We start from the raw sequence: 18846 nt of genomic DNA on the forward strand, positions 1-18846 counted from the left end.
CCCTGGCAGGGGTGCAGCTAGAAGTATGAACAGTGTCTACCGTACCCCAGCTGCTCTGTCCTTTGTCCCTGGCCCTTCCCACTGGCTGCAACAAACCAGGGATCCCTGCCAGAAGGCATGTAATTGCTACAGATGCATGAGCTGTTTCGAGGGAAATAGCATGCCCGAGCTGCTGTGTAAAATGCAATCCAAACCTTTTAAAGGAAAGCAATGACCTTCCTGCTAACTTTGCATTGTTGTTGGGTTCCTCTGGTTTCCAGACAGGCCTGAATCTTCTCTTAGTTACACCAGCATCAGTGAGAAGTAACCCCACTAAAGGCAATGGATTGACACTAGTGTAAAACAGGTGTACGTTAGAGAGGACCCAACCCTGTATGAATGAAGCAGGGAGCATCAGGCCTCTCCTGGTGTTTTGCAGCCTCTGCAGACCCAAGCGGTGCGGGTTAAACATCTCTTGAGTTTTTAGTTGCTTCTCTGAACCTTAACACAGGCCCTTTGGCAGTTGGTCTGTCACTAATCATTACACACACTCTGATCGATAGCTAACACCTGGCTTCCTGGAGCGCGCCTGCTGATTAACCCTTAGCTCCCCAAGGACAACAGACTTGAGCTAAGGAGACTGCAGTGAGCACAAGCATTATCTTGGTCACCTTTCCCCATCCTAACCCACAACCCAAGGGCAGCCCCACATCACATCCACTTCCCTCCCTTTCCCTTCTTTAAAACAGATCACATCAGACTGCTACCACTTCCCAGCCTCTGGGGAAGACCCCGCACACATGGGGCAGAGAGCCTCACATTCCTCTCCTAGAATACTGGGCCAATCTGGGTGGATGCTTGGTCTAAGAGAGCCTTGGCAGCAATTCCACCAGGCCCCCCACCATGTGGGAAATGAGTCCTCCTGTAGAACGGCCAGGACTGACCTGTAACCAGATTAATGGTGAAATGCCCAGACCTTGCTGGACAGACAGCAAACATGTTCGGTCGCAGTTGGCGAAACCAAGGCAGAACCTCTCTATGGGGGACACAGCTACTCTGCCTGAGCTCCTTCTGAGGGCGTTTCTGACCCTGCCCTACAGCCTTCTCTCCTCCTCCCCCTCCACGTTTACGCTGCTTCCATTCTGCTGTGACATGGGTGTGCTGCCCTGACTGCCTGTGACCCGAGTGATGTGCCCTGCTGCAGGGTTCCTAAGCAACTGGCGGCTGGAGGCCAAAGGAGGCAGGCTCCATCCATCCCATGCTGCTGCATCGCGTTGGGATTCTCCTGAGACCAGCTCCTTTCTGGGCCTGCATTGGTCTCAGCTTCCCCTTCCACTAGGTTATTTTACTTCTGCACAGTCTGGGTGCCAGACAATCAAGCCTCTCTGTCACCAGCTGGAGCAGCCAGAGCTGTTGAGGCAGGATTTCCAGCTCACTGGGGTGCAGTTGGTGGCACTCTGCTTTATGATTTAATAGTTTTGATTAGTGTGGCTGGACATAAAAAGAGATGGGAAAATATCTCTGTTCTCACCTGCATATTTGTTTCCTGCAAGTCACAGCTGCTCACTTTTCCTCCATTTAGCCCTGCAAAGCCAAAGACAGGAAACTGCTTTCTCTTCTGTCTCATACACCAAGCAAGCTGTCAGCTCCCATCCCCCATCTCTGGTCAATCCCTGAAGCGTGTTTGCTCCACTTGCAGCTAATGTACTCCGTGAGCCGTCCAGTCAATACCCAGGGATAGCTTTAATGAAGAGTGCTGCCCCAAGGGATTCTGGATAGGCAGGTGATGGATGTAGAGGTCCTGGTATGGAAAAGGTTGAGGTGACTGATTTGGCCAATTACTTATAAATACTTAGTTCTTGGTATCCATAGATCTCGCAGTAACTATCATTAACCCCTACTTTACACATGGGGAAACTGAGGCACAGAGCAGGAAAGTGGCGCATCCAAGGTCACACAAAGAGTCAGTGGCAGAGGTGGGACTAGAACATGGAATCCGTTTGACCATAGCTACACAGCTTGAGCCTGGCGCAGCTGCATGACTCACAGCCCTTCGGTACCAGGCAAGTAACACATAGTGGAGTCTCCCTCAAGTTTGCTAATGCCCTATAAGCACTTACATTAAAGGCTTAGGGCTTGTCTACATGGGGAGTTATTCTGGAATAGCTATTCCTGATTAACTGCCTGTGTGGAGACTCTTATTCTGGAATAAGAGTGTCTTACTGTGAATTAGTTCAATCCACTTCTCACAGGGGAAGGCCAATGCACCATCAGTATTAAAGCACTGCAATACATTTTCAGAACTTCTTATTATTTGTATGATTGTAGCTCCTGCCAACCCCAGTCATGGCCCAGGACTCCGCAGGTGCAAGGTGCTGTACAATCACAGAACAAAAAGGCAGTCTCCGTTCCAAAGAGCCTGCAGTCTAAGTATCTGATGAAAGACAATGGGTGGATGTAAAACACAGACAGGGAGAGTGCAAGCTAAAGTGCTGAGCCCTGTGTTTCCTTGTCCCTGAAGGTGACCTGTGAGCCATAGATTGTGACAGAGTCTCACTTTCAAAACTTGTCTTTTTATTTGAAGTTCAGCCTTGTGCACACATTCCCCACCCTCGGAGCCTGGGAGGAGGTTTCTCCTCACTGCCCCAAGAGCCTTCCAGGATGTGCCATGTGCCACGTTTTATTTATAGCTGGATTTGAATCAAACACAGTTTGGAAGCTGAATTCGGGGGGTGGAGGGCACGCAAAAGGAGAGGACTAGGACATGCTGCTGTAGCAGTGTAAACTTCAGGGAGACTTAATTAAACAAAAGCCAAGAAAGATCATGTGGCCAAGCTTTTGGTAAGGAAGACAGGGGCATATAGATCAATCCAGCTTAAGAACATACCACTTAGCCTCTTGGTCAATGACCCTGTGTCAACCCAGGGCAGACTAAAATATCTTTTTACTAAAACAGGCTGACAGCCAGCCTGCCTAGTGGGGAAAAAGCAACCCTATCTGCAGACATCTCAAGAGGCTTGGATTCCCCCTCTCTGCTTCCATGGATAAGAGAAACAGAATTACTCTCCAAGTGTGCACTGGGCTGGGAGCGCATTCTAAGCTGATCTCTTTCACCGAAGGTAGCTTATTTTTGTGTGCACTTCAAGACCTTTATCCTTTAACATGGTTTCATACGCCTTTACCCTAAAAAGGGAGGCAGGTATCACCCCCCTATTCTCAACCTCTTTTCACAATAAATGAGATGGCAAATGATCACTCTGGCAGAAGCAGGAAGAGAACCTGGACCTCTAACATGGCAGGACCAAGTTGCAGACCTGCTGCCTTTCAGAACACGTCCCCTAAATCCCTGTGTGTGGCAATGCTGTCTGTAAGAGGCAGTCCACACTGCTCTCCCAAGAGCAGAAACAGAATCCAGGAATCCTGATTCCCCCAGCATTCTACTGCTGTTTAGCAAAGAGCTTTGTAAACTCCTGGGCTGTGCACCCCACCCTCCCACAGCGGCTTCCCTTCCCAATCCATCCTCTACAGTATGACAGGGTAGGAAAGCAGGTGTCTTGTTGCTGAGGATGCTTACAGCCCCATTTACCTAGAGAAGGAACAGGAACCAGCCCTGTGGGACTGCAGAGACTGGGTCAGAGAGACCTCTGGCTGCTTTGCCCGAGTCTGGGCCTCAGGCCAGACCCACATTACAGTTTGTATTGGACAGCCCTGCCTCCTGAGCAGACAATATTCTCCCACAGCAGCTGTGCACAGCAGGAGCAGTCACAGGGATTAGGATGGCTCTGGAGCTGGATGACTGCAGAGCTGTGGTGTAGTCTGCATCCCGCAGCTTATTTACTGCTCTTCGCCGTGGCGGTGGAAGGAGTCCAAGCGCAGCAGTCAGAGACCACACAAATGGGGGCTGCAGGGAGACATTGACATTTGATTTGAATGAAAAGGACCACAAAGGCCTCTTCCATCCTCCAGTGGAACCCACGCTAGCAGCACTGGTCCGAGAAACCAGCCTGCAGCCCTGCTAGAGTCACAACTGTATTGACACCCGAGCAAAGAAATCTGCAACAAAGCTCGCACGCTGCAGAAGATTTAAGGATGATTTTCGCTTAGTGCTGTTTTAGTTACTTTAGCGATGCAAAGCCTTTCCTGGGTTGAATGAAAGGCATCTCTTTTTCCTTGCTTTCGCTAGATCCCAGTATGTCAGTTCCATCCCCTGCTAGTAACACCTGCCTAGAAACATGCATGTGAGGCGGCTTGCCATGTGCATTTGAACATGCAGAGACTATCCATAAACACAGGCATATTCAGACTCATGTAAGTTCATGAGTATGCAGAAATTCACACCTCCACACATATCGAGAGACACACACTTAATACATAAATACTGTTATGGCAGGAGTCACCAGGAGTTACAGGTGGTCTTAGGGCCTGCCTACGCAGTGTGGCAATGTGCAGCACTGGGTTGTAAATTTGAATGTGCACCAACTAGCTCATGTAGACCCTGCTGGCATGCTCTAGAAACTCCCTAGCGTGCAATAAGGGAGTACTGGAGCGCCATCACAGGTATGTATTACGGCACCACGTGGAGAAGTCTTTATAAGTTCTAACAACGAGGAGTCGTTGTGGCACCTTAGAGACAAATTTATTTGGGCATAAGCTTTTGTGGGCTAGAACCTACTTCATCAGATGCATGGAGTGAAAAATACAGGAGCAGGTATAAATACATGAAAGGATTGGGGTTGCTTTACCAAGTGTGAAGTCAGTCTAATGAGATAAATCAATTAGCGGGATACCAAGGGAGGAAAAATAACTATTGAAATGGTAAGAAAGTGGCCCATTACAGACTGTTGACAAGGTGTGAGTAACAGTAGGGAAAAATTAGTATTGGGGAAATTAGGTTTAGGTTTTGTAATAAGTTCTGTTTCTTAGCACATAAGCATTGTTCAATCTTTGGAGACGTGCTGTGTTGCTGTTAGCTCTGTGACATAATTTTGTATGGAAAAGCTGTTGCAAAAATCAAGAGAGTTTGCTCTCTGCCTTAATCTTTCCAATGAGAAACGGACCTGCAAGACCCCAGCATCCACTGTCATGGCAGCAATACAGATATCCACACACATGTACAGCGTACCCCATTCATATGCCACACTTGTGCACATGTGCACCCCTGAGACATGTACAACTCTCAGTTTGCAAACCGGAAAAATGTCTAATCCCCCGTCTGAATCGAAATCATTTATTTTACTGCCTGTATTGAGATCAAACAGGTAAATACAACCTAAGGAGTTGTGGGATAAAGTGCTGTGTTGTATACAAACAATCGGACATGGAGATTGTTTTGGAGCCAGGATTGCAAGGAGAATTTCCACGGGGACTTGCTCCAGCAACCCAGCTGCAGGGGTGGCAGGAGCAGTAAAGTAGCCAACAACACAGCCCAGAGTCAATGATTACTAGATGAAGCAGGAAACCTGGAACATTGACTCAACAAGGAAATATTTCAGGAACCATCTCGGTGATTTTTCTGCAGAAGGTTGTTGTCAAACCAGCTGATCTGGAATCTTTTTTTATTCCTTTCCCTTTCCCACCTCTGTTATAAAAGCATTGATGGCCTGATAAGATGATGTTTGCTTCAGGTAAACACCATGGACCCTGTTTATAGAACACTGTGCAAATATTTCCCAGTGTTTATTCTGAAAGATTTGCACCATGGAAGCAGGAAGTGATCACACAAGGAAGGCGCTCCAGCTACCTTCATTTACAAAGCGCTGGCTGGAGGCAGCTGATATGCTAAATCCTTGCCTGATGACATGGATGGCTTTTTGGGGCCCTCAGGCTCATAACAAAGATGGCAAAAATCATCCCCCTGCCTGGAACAGGATATAGCCCTTAAGGTTTATTGAACTGATACTATGGGAGTGTCAGAATAAGGATGCCGCTCTGTAAATGAAGGAAAAGGGAAGATGTGGCAAATATAGGGAGAAGGCCAAGAAACATGTGGGAGGCTGTGTTCTGCATGTGCAGCCCACCCAAGACAGATGGCTTGGCACAGAGTGGTCACATAAGTAAATCATATCTGTTATAGCTAACTCCATCCTAAGGGCCTGTCTTTTCTCTCTCCCCTGTCCTGTCCACCCCTTTCTATTTCCCCACCCATCCTTCCAGGGAGAGGTGAGTTCTGCACAGTTCTAGGAGCCAGGAACTCTAGTGTTCTAATCCTAGCTGATACACTGATTCCTGTCTAACAATCCTGATCTGCCTCACACGGGAGCTGTGATTATCTATATAATGGAGAAATATTCACCTCTTGCTCAGCTCCATCAACTTACACCTAAGTGATGAATGGGCCAATATTTAAAAAAAAATGGTTTGATAAATCCTCTTATCACTGATGTTTCAGTTTCAGCCCCAGTAGCCTAGGAAACCTAGCAGAAGGTCACTGACATTCAGCAAAGCACTTTATCCAGGGAAAAATGGGGCCTTAGCCTCAGGATGAAGCACGCAACATCATTGGAAATCCTAGAGCAGCTATCCTAGATGTTGGATACCTCTGTCTGATAGAATGAGCACTCAGCTGATGTAATGGGCACTGTCAGAATGGAATCAGAGTAGTTTCCACAACAGCACTAGAGAAAATATACAATTCTCAATATTCCCATTTATAAGGAGCATAAATCTCATCCCAAAAATGGACTCAGCTGTCCATAATTTGGATTATTACAGGGAAACCTATCAAATGTCAATGCCCAGGTGTCAGTGCTGGAAAAAGTCACCTAGGTCCGCTACCCTAGTTAATGGAGGATAGGTCCTTACCACATATTCTCTAATGGTTTGTCCGGTAGTTTTAACAGGTGGGGAAAGTAAAGCATAGCAAGAGTAAGTAACTAGGCCAGACAAAGGAGGAAAGTCTGCAGCATGCAGGGAATAAAACGTACAGCAGCTCTTGATTCTTTGATTAAAAGCTAAAGAAAATATTTGCGCTAAGCTGAAGCCTAACTCTTGTCAAATACTCTAGTTTACATGCAAATTTAGAATTTAAGAAAATCATGTCAGCGACTAAGTTATAGGGGTCAAATCAGCGACGGCTGTTATGCTCCTATGCTAATACAGCTTGATATAGAGTTTATGGACCTTTAGAATTGTCTACCAGCATGGATTATTAACCCATGACTTATGTCAGGTCAGGACTCAGCTATATTCAGGAAAAAAAAAAAAGAAAAAAAAAGGGCAAAATGCAGTAATGTATAGTGTTCAGAGTGGAGCCAAAATGCCTGGATGGACAATTTACTGCACTGTGTAACCTCAGCCAAGTAACTTCAACTGTTGTCTCAGTTTATCATCTGCAGTTTATACATGGCAAAACAGAAAAAAAACAAAACACCCTAACATTGCAGGGATGAGAAAAAGCTCAAAGGATCTTGTTATAAAACACTGAGACCTTTGGCTGAAAGTCAGCAGAAAGAGCAAAGTATTACAAGTAGTATGTATTAACTTCATCTCAGAAAAGGGGATAGGACAGTTCTCATGACCCTAAACTCCCTCATTCATCAAAAATGTTTGAAAAAGGAAATGTTTGTAGTGTACTAAGTTAACAGAACCCAGTGCCGAGAAACCTCTAATTGATAACGCTAACTAAAAACTCCCACCAAGGCCTAATATCTAGTCAGAACTGCTATAGGACAGAGATAGTGTGACAACAGGAAATTCATTGCTGTTGGGAACAGCATCTTATCTATCAAAACATGAATGGATGTTATTCAACCTGAAAGACAAAGTGATTAAAATAAAATACCAGCCTCCTTTGAGATAGACACTTGGAAATGAATTTAAGTCAAACTGGGAGTTAAAGCACAATTTACAACTATGAGATATAAATGAAATGCCAATTAAAACCCCTTCCCAAAATTTGTACAGAATTGCATCTATATTTCATTTCAGGACATCCTTCATTGTTCATCAAAAATCCTGTGCAGACAGAGGACCAAAGTGAAGTTAGTGGGAATTGCAGGAGTTTAAGCTAAGTGCAGAACCTGACCTACCATTTACTCACTGGTGAGTTTAAAAAGAGGCATAGTTTATTGATCTCTTTAGTTCTAAGGCTGGCTATTGGTGTTCGTAGTGAAGACGGGTCCCACGCCTAACCCCCAGGGGGCATAACAGAATTGGAATAGTAACCTACGCCTATAGAAAGAAAACCAAAAAGTCTAGCATTTCCTGATCTATATAAACTCCAGAGTTGGAAACGTTTTAGCCCACAATGTTATTACCAAGCTAATAAGAAAACACTCTCAGATCGTATCTCAGGTTTTGTACATTTAGTGCTCTTATTTAATGCATGAGGTGTACAGGAGACATATACCCTTTTCAGACGTATGTCTCCTCTTTATTCCATATTCCCTAGGGCAGTCTTTCCCCACTTTACAGGGGGCTCCAAGTATCTCTACTAGCATCTTTCTAGGCTTGATTCGCCTTAACTGCTTGCCACATGGCCCCCAGGCTTCAGTGAAAGATTAAATGTAGTTATTTTTGCCATGTGACAAACCATACCTAAGCAATTGGCCACCACAAGATGCTGGTTTGCTCAGACATCTCACACTTTCTGCAAGGATAAAAGAAAGGCAGTCTCAGCCCAGCTAGATGATACAGTAAGCACAGAAATATGGGGTGTTAAATTATTCTCTTCATTGTGCCCTATTATCAAAAAATCATAGTTTATTATTAAAGGCCATGAAACAGCAATATCACTACTGCTTTACTAAGAGTCTATATTCTTCACTAGGATGGAGAGGGCCTCTAGCTCACTTGTTTTTATGAGCCTGTTACCATATACTATGAAAGGTTTGAACTGAACTGCTCCAGAGACAGACTTTCATTACAGGATATGCACTTGACACTGGACAGTCATGTTGTCATATTCAGTGCCGGGGATGTGTTCATCCAGAGACAGCAGGCACTATAGCCATGACAACTCCTGAAAGAGAACTTATTTGACTTCAATATTGCTCCCGTTACTTCCCCACCCCACACGTCCTTCACTAAAGGTACTTAAATCCCTAGATAATAGTACTTTTCCCCCCAGACCCAAAGCCACTATATTTTTGTGTCTTTCAGCACAGCTTCTGCAAAAAACAAGATAGCAGAAAAGATGCTCAACCCATGTTACATCTGAAGATTCAATAGAGGGGAGGAAGACAGCTAAAAGCCTATTAGATGTGATGCTTTGTGCATGAATAAAGAGAGTGTTTGTTGCAGGTATCTACACTGTGCTGAGCTAAAAAAACATCCTGTAGTTTCAACTGGATGCAACACTCCTGATTTATTGTTCCGCACAGCTGTTATGTACACATTACAGGGCTCAAGTGATTGAAAAAAAGCTTTGAGATCCCAATTCTGCCAGAGATCCCAACAACTATGTTAGAAAGGGCATTGCCAGAGGGTAATCTTGCACCTAAAGCACTGCTTGAAAATAATGTGGTCAGCCAACCCCTGCCTTCACATATTTATACTTTGCACCACTGAAGACAGTGTTTGTTAGCCAGGCCACAAAATGCTGCAGCACATGCTACTGGCCTCCCATCCTCTACTGAAGCAGAGTAACAATGCTTAAGGATTATAATATTACAGCAACAGCTGTATTAAAAAAGGAACCAAATTTCAAGGGACTCTATGCAACAAGTTAAATGAGCAATGAGTTAGTATACCTGCCAAGGGCAGGAAATTGGGGGGCATTTAGAGGGGAAGAGAGCTGATCACACTTTAGTATCAGCTGGAAGCCAAATATACAGCTATGCAATGTGCTTATACATGTTACTGCACAGTAGAGAAGGTAATTCAGAATGGTTAGAGGAACTTAACAGCCAGATCCTGTTTTACCACTATCAATGGGAATTCAAGTTCCATTAACACCGAGATATGACAATGTACAAGCAACAGCAGCGTCTGAAAGCAGATGTATACAGGAAATGGCATCAATCAGTCCACACTACAATTTGGAACACAGCTACCAGGTATTTCAGGGGACTGTTAAGACCCCCATATATAGGCCCCAATTCAGCAAAAACACTTAAGGATGTACCCAAGTGCTCTGCTGAATAATGATGAATGCAGGCATTTAGCCATCCATTGTGGCCCTGATATAATTTTGCAAGACACTTACAGGGGAAAAGTTGGTCCTAAGCCCAGAGAGGAAGCAGGTGGCGTCCATCCTGAAGCATGAGGACGGACACTCCTGATCAGAACAGCAATATGCCACAAGATTTAACAAACTGATGATCAAGAGTAGAATATTTCCAGTTTTCACTTGTTTGAAATAGACCTTGTAAAATGTACCAGAGCAACTGCCAGCTCATCACAAACAGAAAAAAGCTTATTGCAATACAGTACATTGTGAAACACACAACTCACAAAGCTATTTGTACTAGGAGGGGAAAAAAAATTGTGATAAGAGGTCACGTTATGCCCTCTGCTGCATGAAAGGAATATCTGCACTGCAAATGTTGCAAGGTGACCTTGCCTCCTCATGGCAACTTTTTAGAATTTGACAGAGTGATTACAGTCCAGGAACATTACAAAATGGTGGACTAAGCTTAATTTGTGCAAAACAAGACTGGTGAACTTTTTTGGCTTTAAACTTTCTAATAGCTAGAGATGAAATAATTTTTTTTGTAGCAGATTGGAGGGAATTTATCTATATGATAGGTGGCAACACACCTAGAAATACTGAATGTATTTTGTCACATGCTTACCTTAATTTGAACTGTCACATTAAGGACACACACAATGTGCACATGCTGCCTAAATTCTGCTGGGTTCCCTCATCTGACAACCACTGATGAAGAATTAATGTATGATAGTATGTAGTGTTACTGGTAGGAAATATCAGGAAAGGCTAGCGATTGCTGCAGGAAGCCCAAAGATGTGTAATATGCAAAAGTTACAGTGTTGTCTCTCCTCTTCATTGATTTCCATTAAGTTTTCAACACATTTCTAATTCTAAAAGCATGACCCACCACCTCATCTTGCAAAGGAACAGCTGTGTGGGAAGCAGGGTGTGTGTGCTCTGTTCACAAGCAGGAACAGAATTAGATTCTTTCAATCACTCCCCAGACTGAAGCAGCAAAACTACTCTGGCCAAAGGACCAACTAGCCTCTGAAGATGAAAAGTAAAGCACAAATCTTGCAAAGGAGATGAAGTAATAGGTTTACAGTGTTTCAGACATCACTACTGGTCACAAAACAAATGCAGAATAGCTACTATACACCAGAAAACAGCTACTGCCTTAGAACAGCAGAAAAATTACACAAGGCATATTTATGGGTTATAAAAGCCCTTTTATAAAGCCATTTTTAAACAAAACCAAAAAGTTTACAAAAGAAAATAAAAGATACAGAAGAATAAGTTGCTTAATATATTCCAAAAAGAGAAAAATAAGAGGGGACACAATTCCAACATGCTGAACGATAAAGGGTTTTTTCTTTTTCTCTCTTTTTTTTTCTTTTTTAATACAAAATACAAGCGAAGGATACACATACTTAAAACAGAGCTCGGGAGCAGGTACGCAGTCCTGGGAACCCCTCAATAAAAGCAAAGCAGGGTTTTGTTACTTTTTTCTTCTTTGCAGGTACACACAGAGACTGGAATATGTAAAATTAAGTAGCACAAAAGACCATCACACAATTCTACCAATGCAGTTGCATCTATAATTCACGAACATGGTCAACAAAGTCATGTTCACTTCAACCTCTTAATTTTTTTTTTTTTTAAATAAAGCATTAACGTTACATTCAAACTTAACTCCTAGTACCATGCTGCAGATCTCATATTGTCAAGGTATTGCAAGGACTGCCAACCCTTATGGGGTTTTGCGTCCAGCGATGACCACGTTTAGCAACACTCTCAGGTCATGGACCAGTAGAAAGAGTCCTTTATTTGCAGCCCCTCTCCTTTTTCTGGCCACTAATGGGGAAAGAGGTGCAGAACGTGATGGGGGTTTATTTTAACAAAAGCCCAATAGGGTTGTGAATACGCAAGACAAATATTCATTGTATACCACTGAGTGATGCCTTGCTGATGTTAAGAGCCCAATGCCTCACCAGCAGTCTCTTCCTCCTTTGTTTCAGGGTAGTTATTTAGGGTTTGCTGTGACATGTTCATGGTAAAACAAATTATGTAGCTCTTATTTACAATTTTTGTAACAATTGCTTCTGCAGGAAAAAGTAAAACTCATAAATTTCCAGAACACAGAGGGATAAAGTTATCAGACAGTCCCATGCGCACGTGCGCACACACACACACACACAAAATACTTCAGGGGCTTTCACACACATTGGTGTGGCTTAAGTTGACTGAGTATTTCTCCATCCCACCCTGCCCTTCCCAATATATATAAATATATATGTAACCCTGCCTGACATACAAAGCATATGCACCATGGTGTCTTGCAGTCATACTGAGCATGCTCAGACTGATGGAACCATTCAATTCCCTGCAGTTGTATGGGGCAGGCAGCTTACAGAGATCTTTCCAATAGTGGTTGATACACAGAGTCAGCACACAGGGAGAACGTGACTAGACTTAGAAAGAGAAACATTTATGTTTTCACAAAGATTTTAATGAAAAAGGACATTCAAATGCCAGTCATCGACTGAGGTGGGGAAACCTAAGAGGAGGACATGGTAGATTTTGGAAGGTGCTTTCCAAGGACAGTATCAGTGTCATTATTGTTCTGAAAAGTTTGTAATAGCTGAAGTCAGGGATTAATTTGCATTTTTTAAAAACCATGTTCACTAGTATGATTTGTTATAAAAATAAACCTTCCACAAAAAAAATTACATAAAGCAAAGCACCAATTTCTACAGCTCAAAAGCTTCCAGCATGTTAGTTTCTCCCCAACACAGGCACCTCAACTAACTGTCCAGGGTACATTTAGGTTAACAGCCGTTGAAAAGTCAAATATATCTTCTGCTCCCGCCCCATACAAATAGTTATTTGCTTCCTGATGCAGCCACATGGTGGTGCAGAAACTGAGCATGCTTAGAACAATTACCTACCCACCCTTTCATTCACTTCAGGACAGCAGTATAGAAACTCAAGGAGGTACACCATTTCCTCTCCCCCACACACTTCTCTGCTTTAACATGATAGTTTGATCGAACACTGAAATTATTAAAAGCTTCCCAACTGCTCCTACATCTAAATTCTGCTCTTACCCCCAACCCACTCCAAATCCTAACCTCATCTAATTTTAACTTGAAAAAGAAAAATCCTCCACTGAAGGGAATTTTGACACTTGTTGAATTCGTCTTATGGATTTAAACAAAAATTAAATACAGCCATATTTATTTGCCTACTAAACCCTAATATCAATCTCCAAGCATCAGTGAAATCTTGTTTGTAAACCTTTGCTGGCAACACCAAATGGACTGTTAAAGACATTACTGTTTGTATACAAATGCAAACTCAAATGTTGTAGTGGGATCCTGCTGCAGAAAGCTCTGATGGAAGTTAATGGATAAGCTGCCATTTTAAGATGGAAACCAGGACAGGTGCTAGATGAGTGTAACTTTGGAAGCAATCCATTCACTTCAGTGAAGGTGCTCCAAAGGTACACCTAGTACTACTCTTTACTGACCTGGGGCGATTGGAGGGGTGGGGGGACGTGCGTGGAAAAGAGGCAGAAGCTGCAGTCTGTTTTGCTCATTGTTTTTAAAGCCCTCTCACAGGAATGAAACTATTTTTGCTCTTTGAAGTAGGAACCCAGTCCTATCCTCCTCCTAAAAAGAGGCACTCTAGTACTTTCCTTCATGGAATTAAAATGCTTGAAAACAATACTTTTAAAAGGAGATGTTTAAAAAAAAAGTTAGTCTATTGCTAATCAGAAATACTCAATTAGTCTTAAAAATAACAAAAACTTTGTCTTCACAATTTTCTTATCTGCAGGAAAAATGACCTGCTCTATTTCCAAATGGAGAGAGTAACTTGGAGACAAGTGGCTCTAGACCACTATGATTTAGTGTTTGCATGTACTACCAAAACACTAGTCTACAGAGAAATAGTTACAAAGATCCAAACAAAAATGTACCATTTACATAGTGTTCAGATTGTGACAGATTCAAAATTAAGAATCCTACCATCCTGTCATGTCAGCCATTAGTCATGAATACACAAGCAGAACAACAATTTTACAAAGATTCAGGGCCATAATTGGCAGGTATGAGAGAATTCACAGTCCAAAGACTTGAGTTCATAACTGAGGTCTAGTCTGAACATTGAATTTCCAGGTTTCAGGTATGCATCGCAGCCTGGACACTAGTTTAACTTGTTAAAAAGGAAAAAATGCTTTAATGGAAACTACAAAACGTACACCCTTCAGAACAGATCTGGTCTAGGGGTGAACTGTATTTAGATAATTAAAAATACATTTAGCTGACTGACCAGATCTACTACTGGAGGCAATCTACTCTTAGGTAAATCTAGAACACTTAAAAAAAACAAAAACAAAAAAAAACCACACACAAGTGCGAACTAACAACCCAACAGACAAGAAAGACTTAAGTGTGTATACTTGTAGCTTGTATTGAGAGGGACTATCTGCATGGACCAGAAAGTCATTCATGGAGGAACATGTTACCAAAAGAGTCAATTTATATGCACAGTGTCCACATAGCTGACCATTAGGAAGTGGTCTATTTAATTTTTTTCTCCATTACTAAAGAATTACAGGACTATGATCTGAAAAGTTTCACTTAAGGGTTGCAAGAGACTTTTGCTCTCCTAATATTTGGATGGGAAAATTATACATTCACTTCTTGCTCAAGTCAGTCACATCACAGCCCAGCCTGAAGTTGTACTGCAAAGTTAAACCCCTAAAAGTAGAGATTTACAATGGAAACACTGATAGCCTTTATTATAGTGGCAGTGTTAGTCTCCTAGTTGAGAGTTAGAAAACTTAAGATGTATACGCCAAGATAATGTACAGCCTCTCAATGAAGTTCCCAGCCATGAATCAGATAAGACAACAACTTGGTTGCTATTAACATTTCATTCGGTGTCTTTAGCTCCACATTTAGCTCAGTGTCTTTAGAGTCCATGGGATTCTCTGCCAGGTCTCCTCCCAGATCATAGTATTGCATCCCATCTGAAAACTTTCAGAAATCTAACAGCCTTAAAAATCCAACACCACAAGACCAGAAAACCAACTCCCTAGCTGTCTTGTTACCTTGAAGAGGCTGGCTTAAGAACATATATAATTGACTGAAAAGATTATGACTGTCAAGCTTGCCAGCTATGAGAGAATGCGCAAGATATATAGAAAACAAAAAAAGTTAAAAAGATGTCAAGTCCAGTTTTTATTTTTCCACCAACAAATACTGCAGTCCCTGTATCAAGGTCTCAAGGAAAAATCCTATGTACTTTTATTTCTAAAGGGTTAAAGGAGATATGGCTGCTTTGATAAAAGCACATTAAAATGCCACTGCACAGAGATCAAGTGTCTTGAACTTGGTGGGACAGCCTGTCTTTGTATGCACCACAGTCCTGCTACACTGCCATCAACACTGTTCCCTCCCAGTTTTAACCTATTAGTGCTCCAATTTCCACTCAGCCAGTGTTTTGGCTTCAATAGCAGAATGCTGACTCATTAGGCGCAGATATACGGGTGTGGGATCAGCATGACGAGCACTCCCATGCTGCAGGAAGGAGGAGAGAGAAGAAATAGAAGTGATGGTATGGTAAAGTTATGTTCTATACTGGTGGGAGTCTGCCATCCAAACACTACAGCTGGAGAGGGTTGAGAGGTATGACTACACAGCCTTTCTGAGGACAGACAGAAAGAGAGGAGAGAAACACTTAAGCATGACTCATGGGACCTGAGACTGAGGCATTACAGGAATCCACTGCTTCACATTTATAAAAAGCCCCCCCCCCCCCCCCGCCCTCATCCCCATAACTAGAGTTTAGTTTGAGATTAACTTAAATTTTTTGCTTAAAATGACTAAGAAAAAAATTCCCATACCATCATAAGAAAACCAGGCTTTCAAATTTTGTTTAAAACTTTCTCCCATGTTCTGCCTAACTATATCCAGCCATGAAAAGTGACAGGAGTAATGGGTATGAGCAGCTGGTGGGTTGCAGGTCTGGAGCCTAATGAATGCACTTTGCCAAGAGCAGAATGCAATTCTACCCAGTCAGAGACAAAGGATATCACGTCCCTATTGGATAAGTCCTTTCTAAAGGATGAAACACTAACGTGGACTATTATAAGTCTCCTGAATATTGCCTATTAAAAATAGTTGCATGAACCTAACAAGCTCCAATATGAGTAATAAAGATTTTATTTAGAATTCATTAACCTCCTTTTTTCTGAGGGAATGAATTTATGTCAACAGAAACCACATGATGGAAGGTGAATTTGGAACAAGTTTTAAAGGCCCTTTTCAGCTTTGGGAAATCTGCTACTTGATGATTTGTAAATATAATTTTTAACTATCAGCCTCATATGCTACTGCTTCACAACTGCAACATCCCTTCAAAAATATATATTTTTAGTAAGTGACCCATTTAGTTTTAAATGGCTTTCAGATTTGGTGGGGGACAAGGACAGAATGGCCAATAGAGAACAGTGACTTCAAAAAACATTACTGTATAAGGGGTTTTTCTTTTTAAAAAAAGGATACTGTATTAAACAGTTGAAAGCAAAGACAGCATTCAAAGCCCATGAGTCAAGCCACAGCGAAAACCGTGTTCTACTGCTAAGTATGTTTTCTTTTCCTCTTATTTAAAAACAAAAAACAAACAAAACAAGCTCCCCAAACTGCCATTTAATCTTCACCAGAGGCTGCTTCATCTTCAGACCCTTCATCCCCCGATTTCTCTGGTGGAGGGCTGGCTGATTTTTTTTTCTTTTCTGGGGGGCTCTCAGGCTCTTCATCTTCTTCTTTGGGAGATGGGGTCTTCTCTTTTGATGCCTTTGAAGCTGTGGGGCGACCTGCTTTCCCTTTGCCTTTCACTGGACTGGGTGTCACTAAAGAAAGCAAAGCACCAGTTTAATGAGATCAGCTACAATTACATAAATAAAGAGAATTCACACAGCTTTACACAAACCACCTCTACTTGGAAAATGTAGTCTCCAAACCAAATTCAGGTTGTTTTTTGGTAAGATATTTGCAATGGTGAGTCCTGCATTATTGCCGTTGGAGCAACAATCTGTTAATGTGGATAATGAGGCCATACCCAAAACAACAGATGACTTGAGCAATGAGAAATCAGCGGAAGCAGGAAAGCAAATGAAAAGAAAAATCCATAATTCTCATTTACTTTCTGATAAGCTGACAGGAGATAGTATGGGATAGGCAAATCAGTAGAAGCAGTGCTGAATTTGGCACATACAGTAAAAACTCCATCTTTTCATTTTCAATCGGATGAAACTCCAACTGTAAAAGCGAGGACACCCTTCTTCAACCAATAAATTGAAGTTATTTACATTAGAAAAAGAGAATTGTGAAGCACAAGAAACAAATCTGACAGTATTTTAGTTTTGTGAAATTAATTTTACTTCGGGTCCATCACCTTGAGTGTGTCACATATTTCAGCCCACACTTGAGCTGGCTTTGACAAGCTAACAGGCACCATCTTTGGTGCAAGTGATTGCCAATCTACTTACAGTTAATGACATGCTATGAGGCCAGTCTCCTGAAGCTTACCTTGAGTGGAAAAAATTACTTTAGGACCAGGCTACTAGTTTATTATGGTTTCATTTGAATGTTTGTAGGCATTCAGAGGAAAATTAAAAAAAAAAAAAAAAAAAAGTGGTAAGACAAATGCCTGATAGATCTAAAAAGGGCATTTTATTCTTATGCAAGATTATTTAAGAGCCTGAACTCAATGGAAAATGTTTCTAAAAGATATTTACAAATCATTTCATTATAAGATTTAATGAGCTGCTGGATGGCAGCACTGTGGCATCAAAGTAAAGGAACTACCTGCAGCACAAAAGCTGAACTCCACGGCATCTCAAAGAGAGACAAACTCACTTCCACAGAACAATGGAGCTCATGGGCATCCCCTCCCAAAAACACAAGACAGTTCAAATTCCAATGCTAGTATTCTAAGCTCCCAGGAGCCAACAATATATTATGAACCAAATATCTTTTGAACTTTTCTCCACAACCATGAAAGTTACAAAATATGCTTTTCTCCCCCCTTTCTTTTTAAGAAAGCTGCAATTCTGAAGCACAATTTTGCAACATGTTCGGTAGCTGTGAAAAACACAGGGTATAGTAAGGTCATAGTAGTAATGCTATAGTTTATAGCCGCAAAGGCACTTTCATCATAGACTCCTATTTCAAGGCATTTTCGTTTGTTGAAAAGCTTCCTTTAGGTTAAAATTTCTCATGCTCACGGTCAGCTAGAAACATGGAATAAAAATGCATTCAGTAATTTGAATATCTGTGCACCTCTATATAGCTATGCCTAAATCCAGAAGTCTGCATATTGAAATAAATGAAGTGGTTATTCAAGATTGCTAGGCCCAAGTGTAAACTACTTTAAGTCACCACAGGACAAGCTGACTAGAGACAGGACTGGAAGCTAAGAACTCAGGAGTTCTCATCCCAACATTGCCACTGGCATGATCTTTTTTCTGTCTCAATTTCCCTCTCAGTAAAACTGATTTAATTCTTATTTACTTCACAAGGCTGTCAATTTTGAAGAGCTATGTAGTTTAAAAATCTAATTATGTTTTATTAATCTCCAGAAAAGCGATGATGAAAAACATTTGACTAATGTTCCTTTAAGCAGATGAACAGTTAGGATAGAGTGACATTTACACACTCAGACACAGCCTTGTTAACTGATCCTGACAGCTGCAAAAATATTCATTT

At 42.0% G+C, this 18846-nt stretch overlaps 1 protein-coding gene across 1 annotated transcript in view; it reads right to left on the minus strand.

Moving 5' to 3' along the window:
- Nucleotides 1-11461: 11461 nt before the first annotated feature.
- The window catches only part of NUCKS1 (nuclear casein kinase and cyclin dependent kinase substrate 1), a 30335-nt gene continuing 22950 nt past the window's right edge, over nucleotides 11462-18846 (minus strand). The window contains exon 8 of the mRNA XM_030561593.1: nucleotides 11462-16988. Coding sequence (XP_030417453.1) covers nucleotides 16786-16988 — 203 coding nt within the window. The 3' untranslated portion in view covers nucleotides 11462-16785. The remainder of the gene's footprint in view (nucleotides 16989-18846) is intronic.

The sequence above is a fragment of the Gopherus evgoodei genome, chromosome 4 (genome assembly GCF_007399415.2).
Source record: "Gopherus evgoodei ecotype Sinaloan lineage chromosome 4, rGopEvg1_v1.p, whole genome shotgun sequence".
In the NCBI taxonomy this organism is placed as follows: Eukaryota; Metazoa; Chordata; order Testudines; family Testudinidae; genus Gopherus; species Gopherus evgoodei.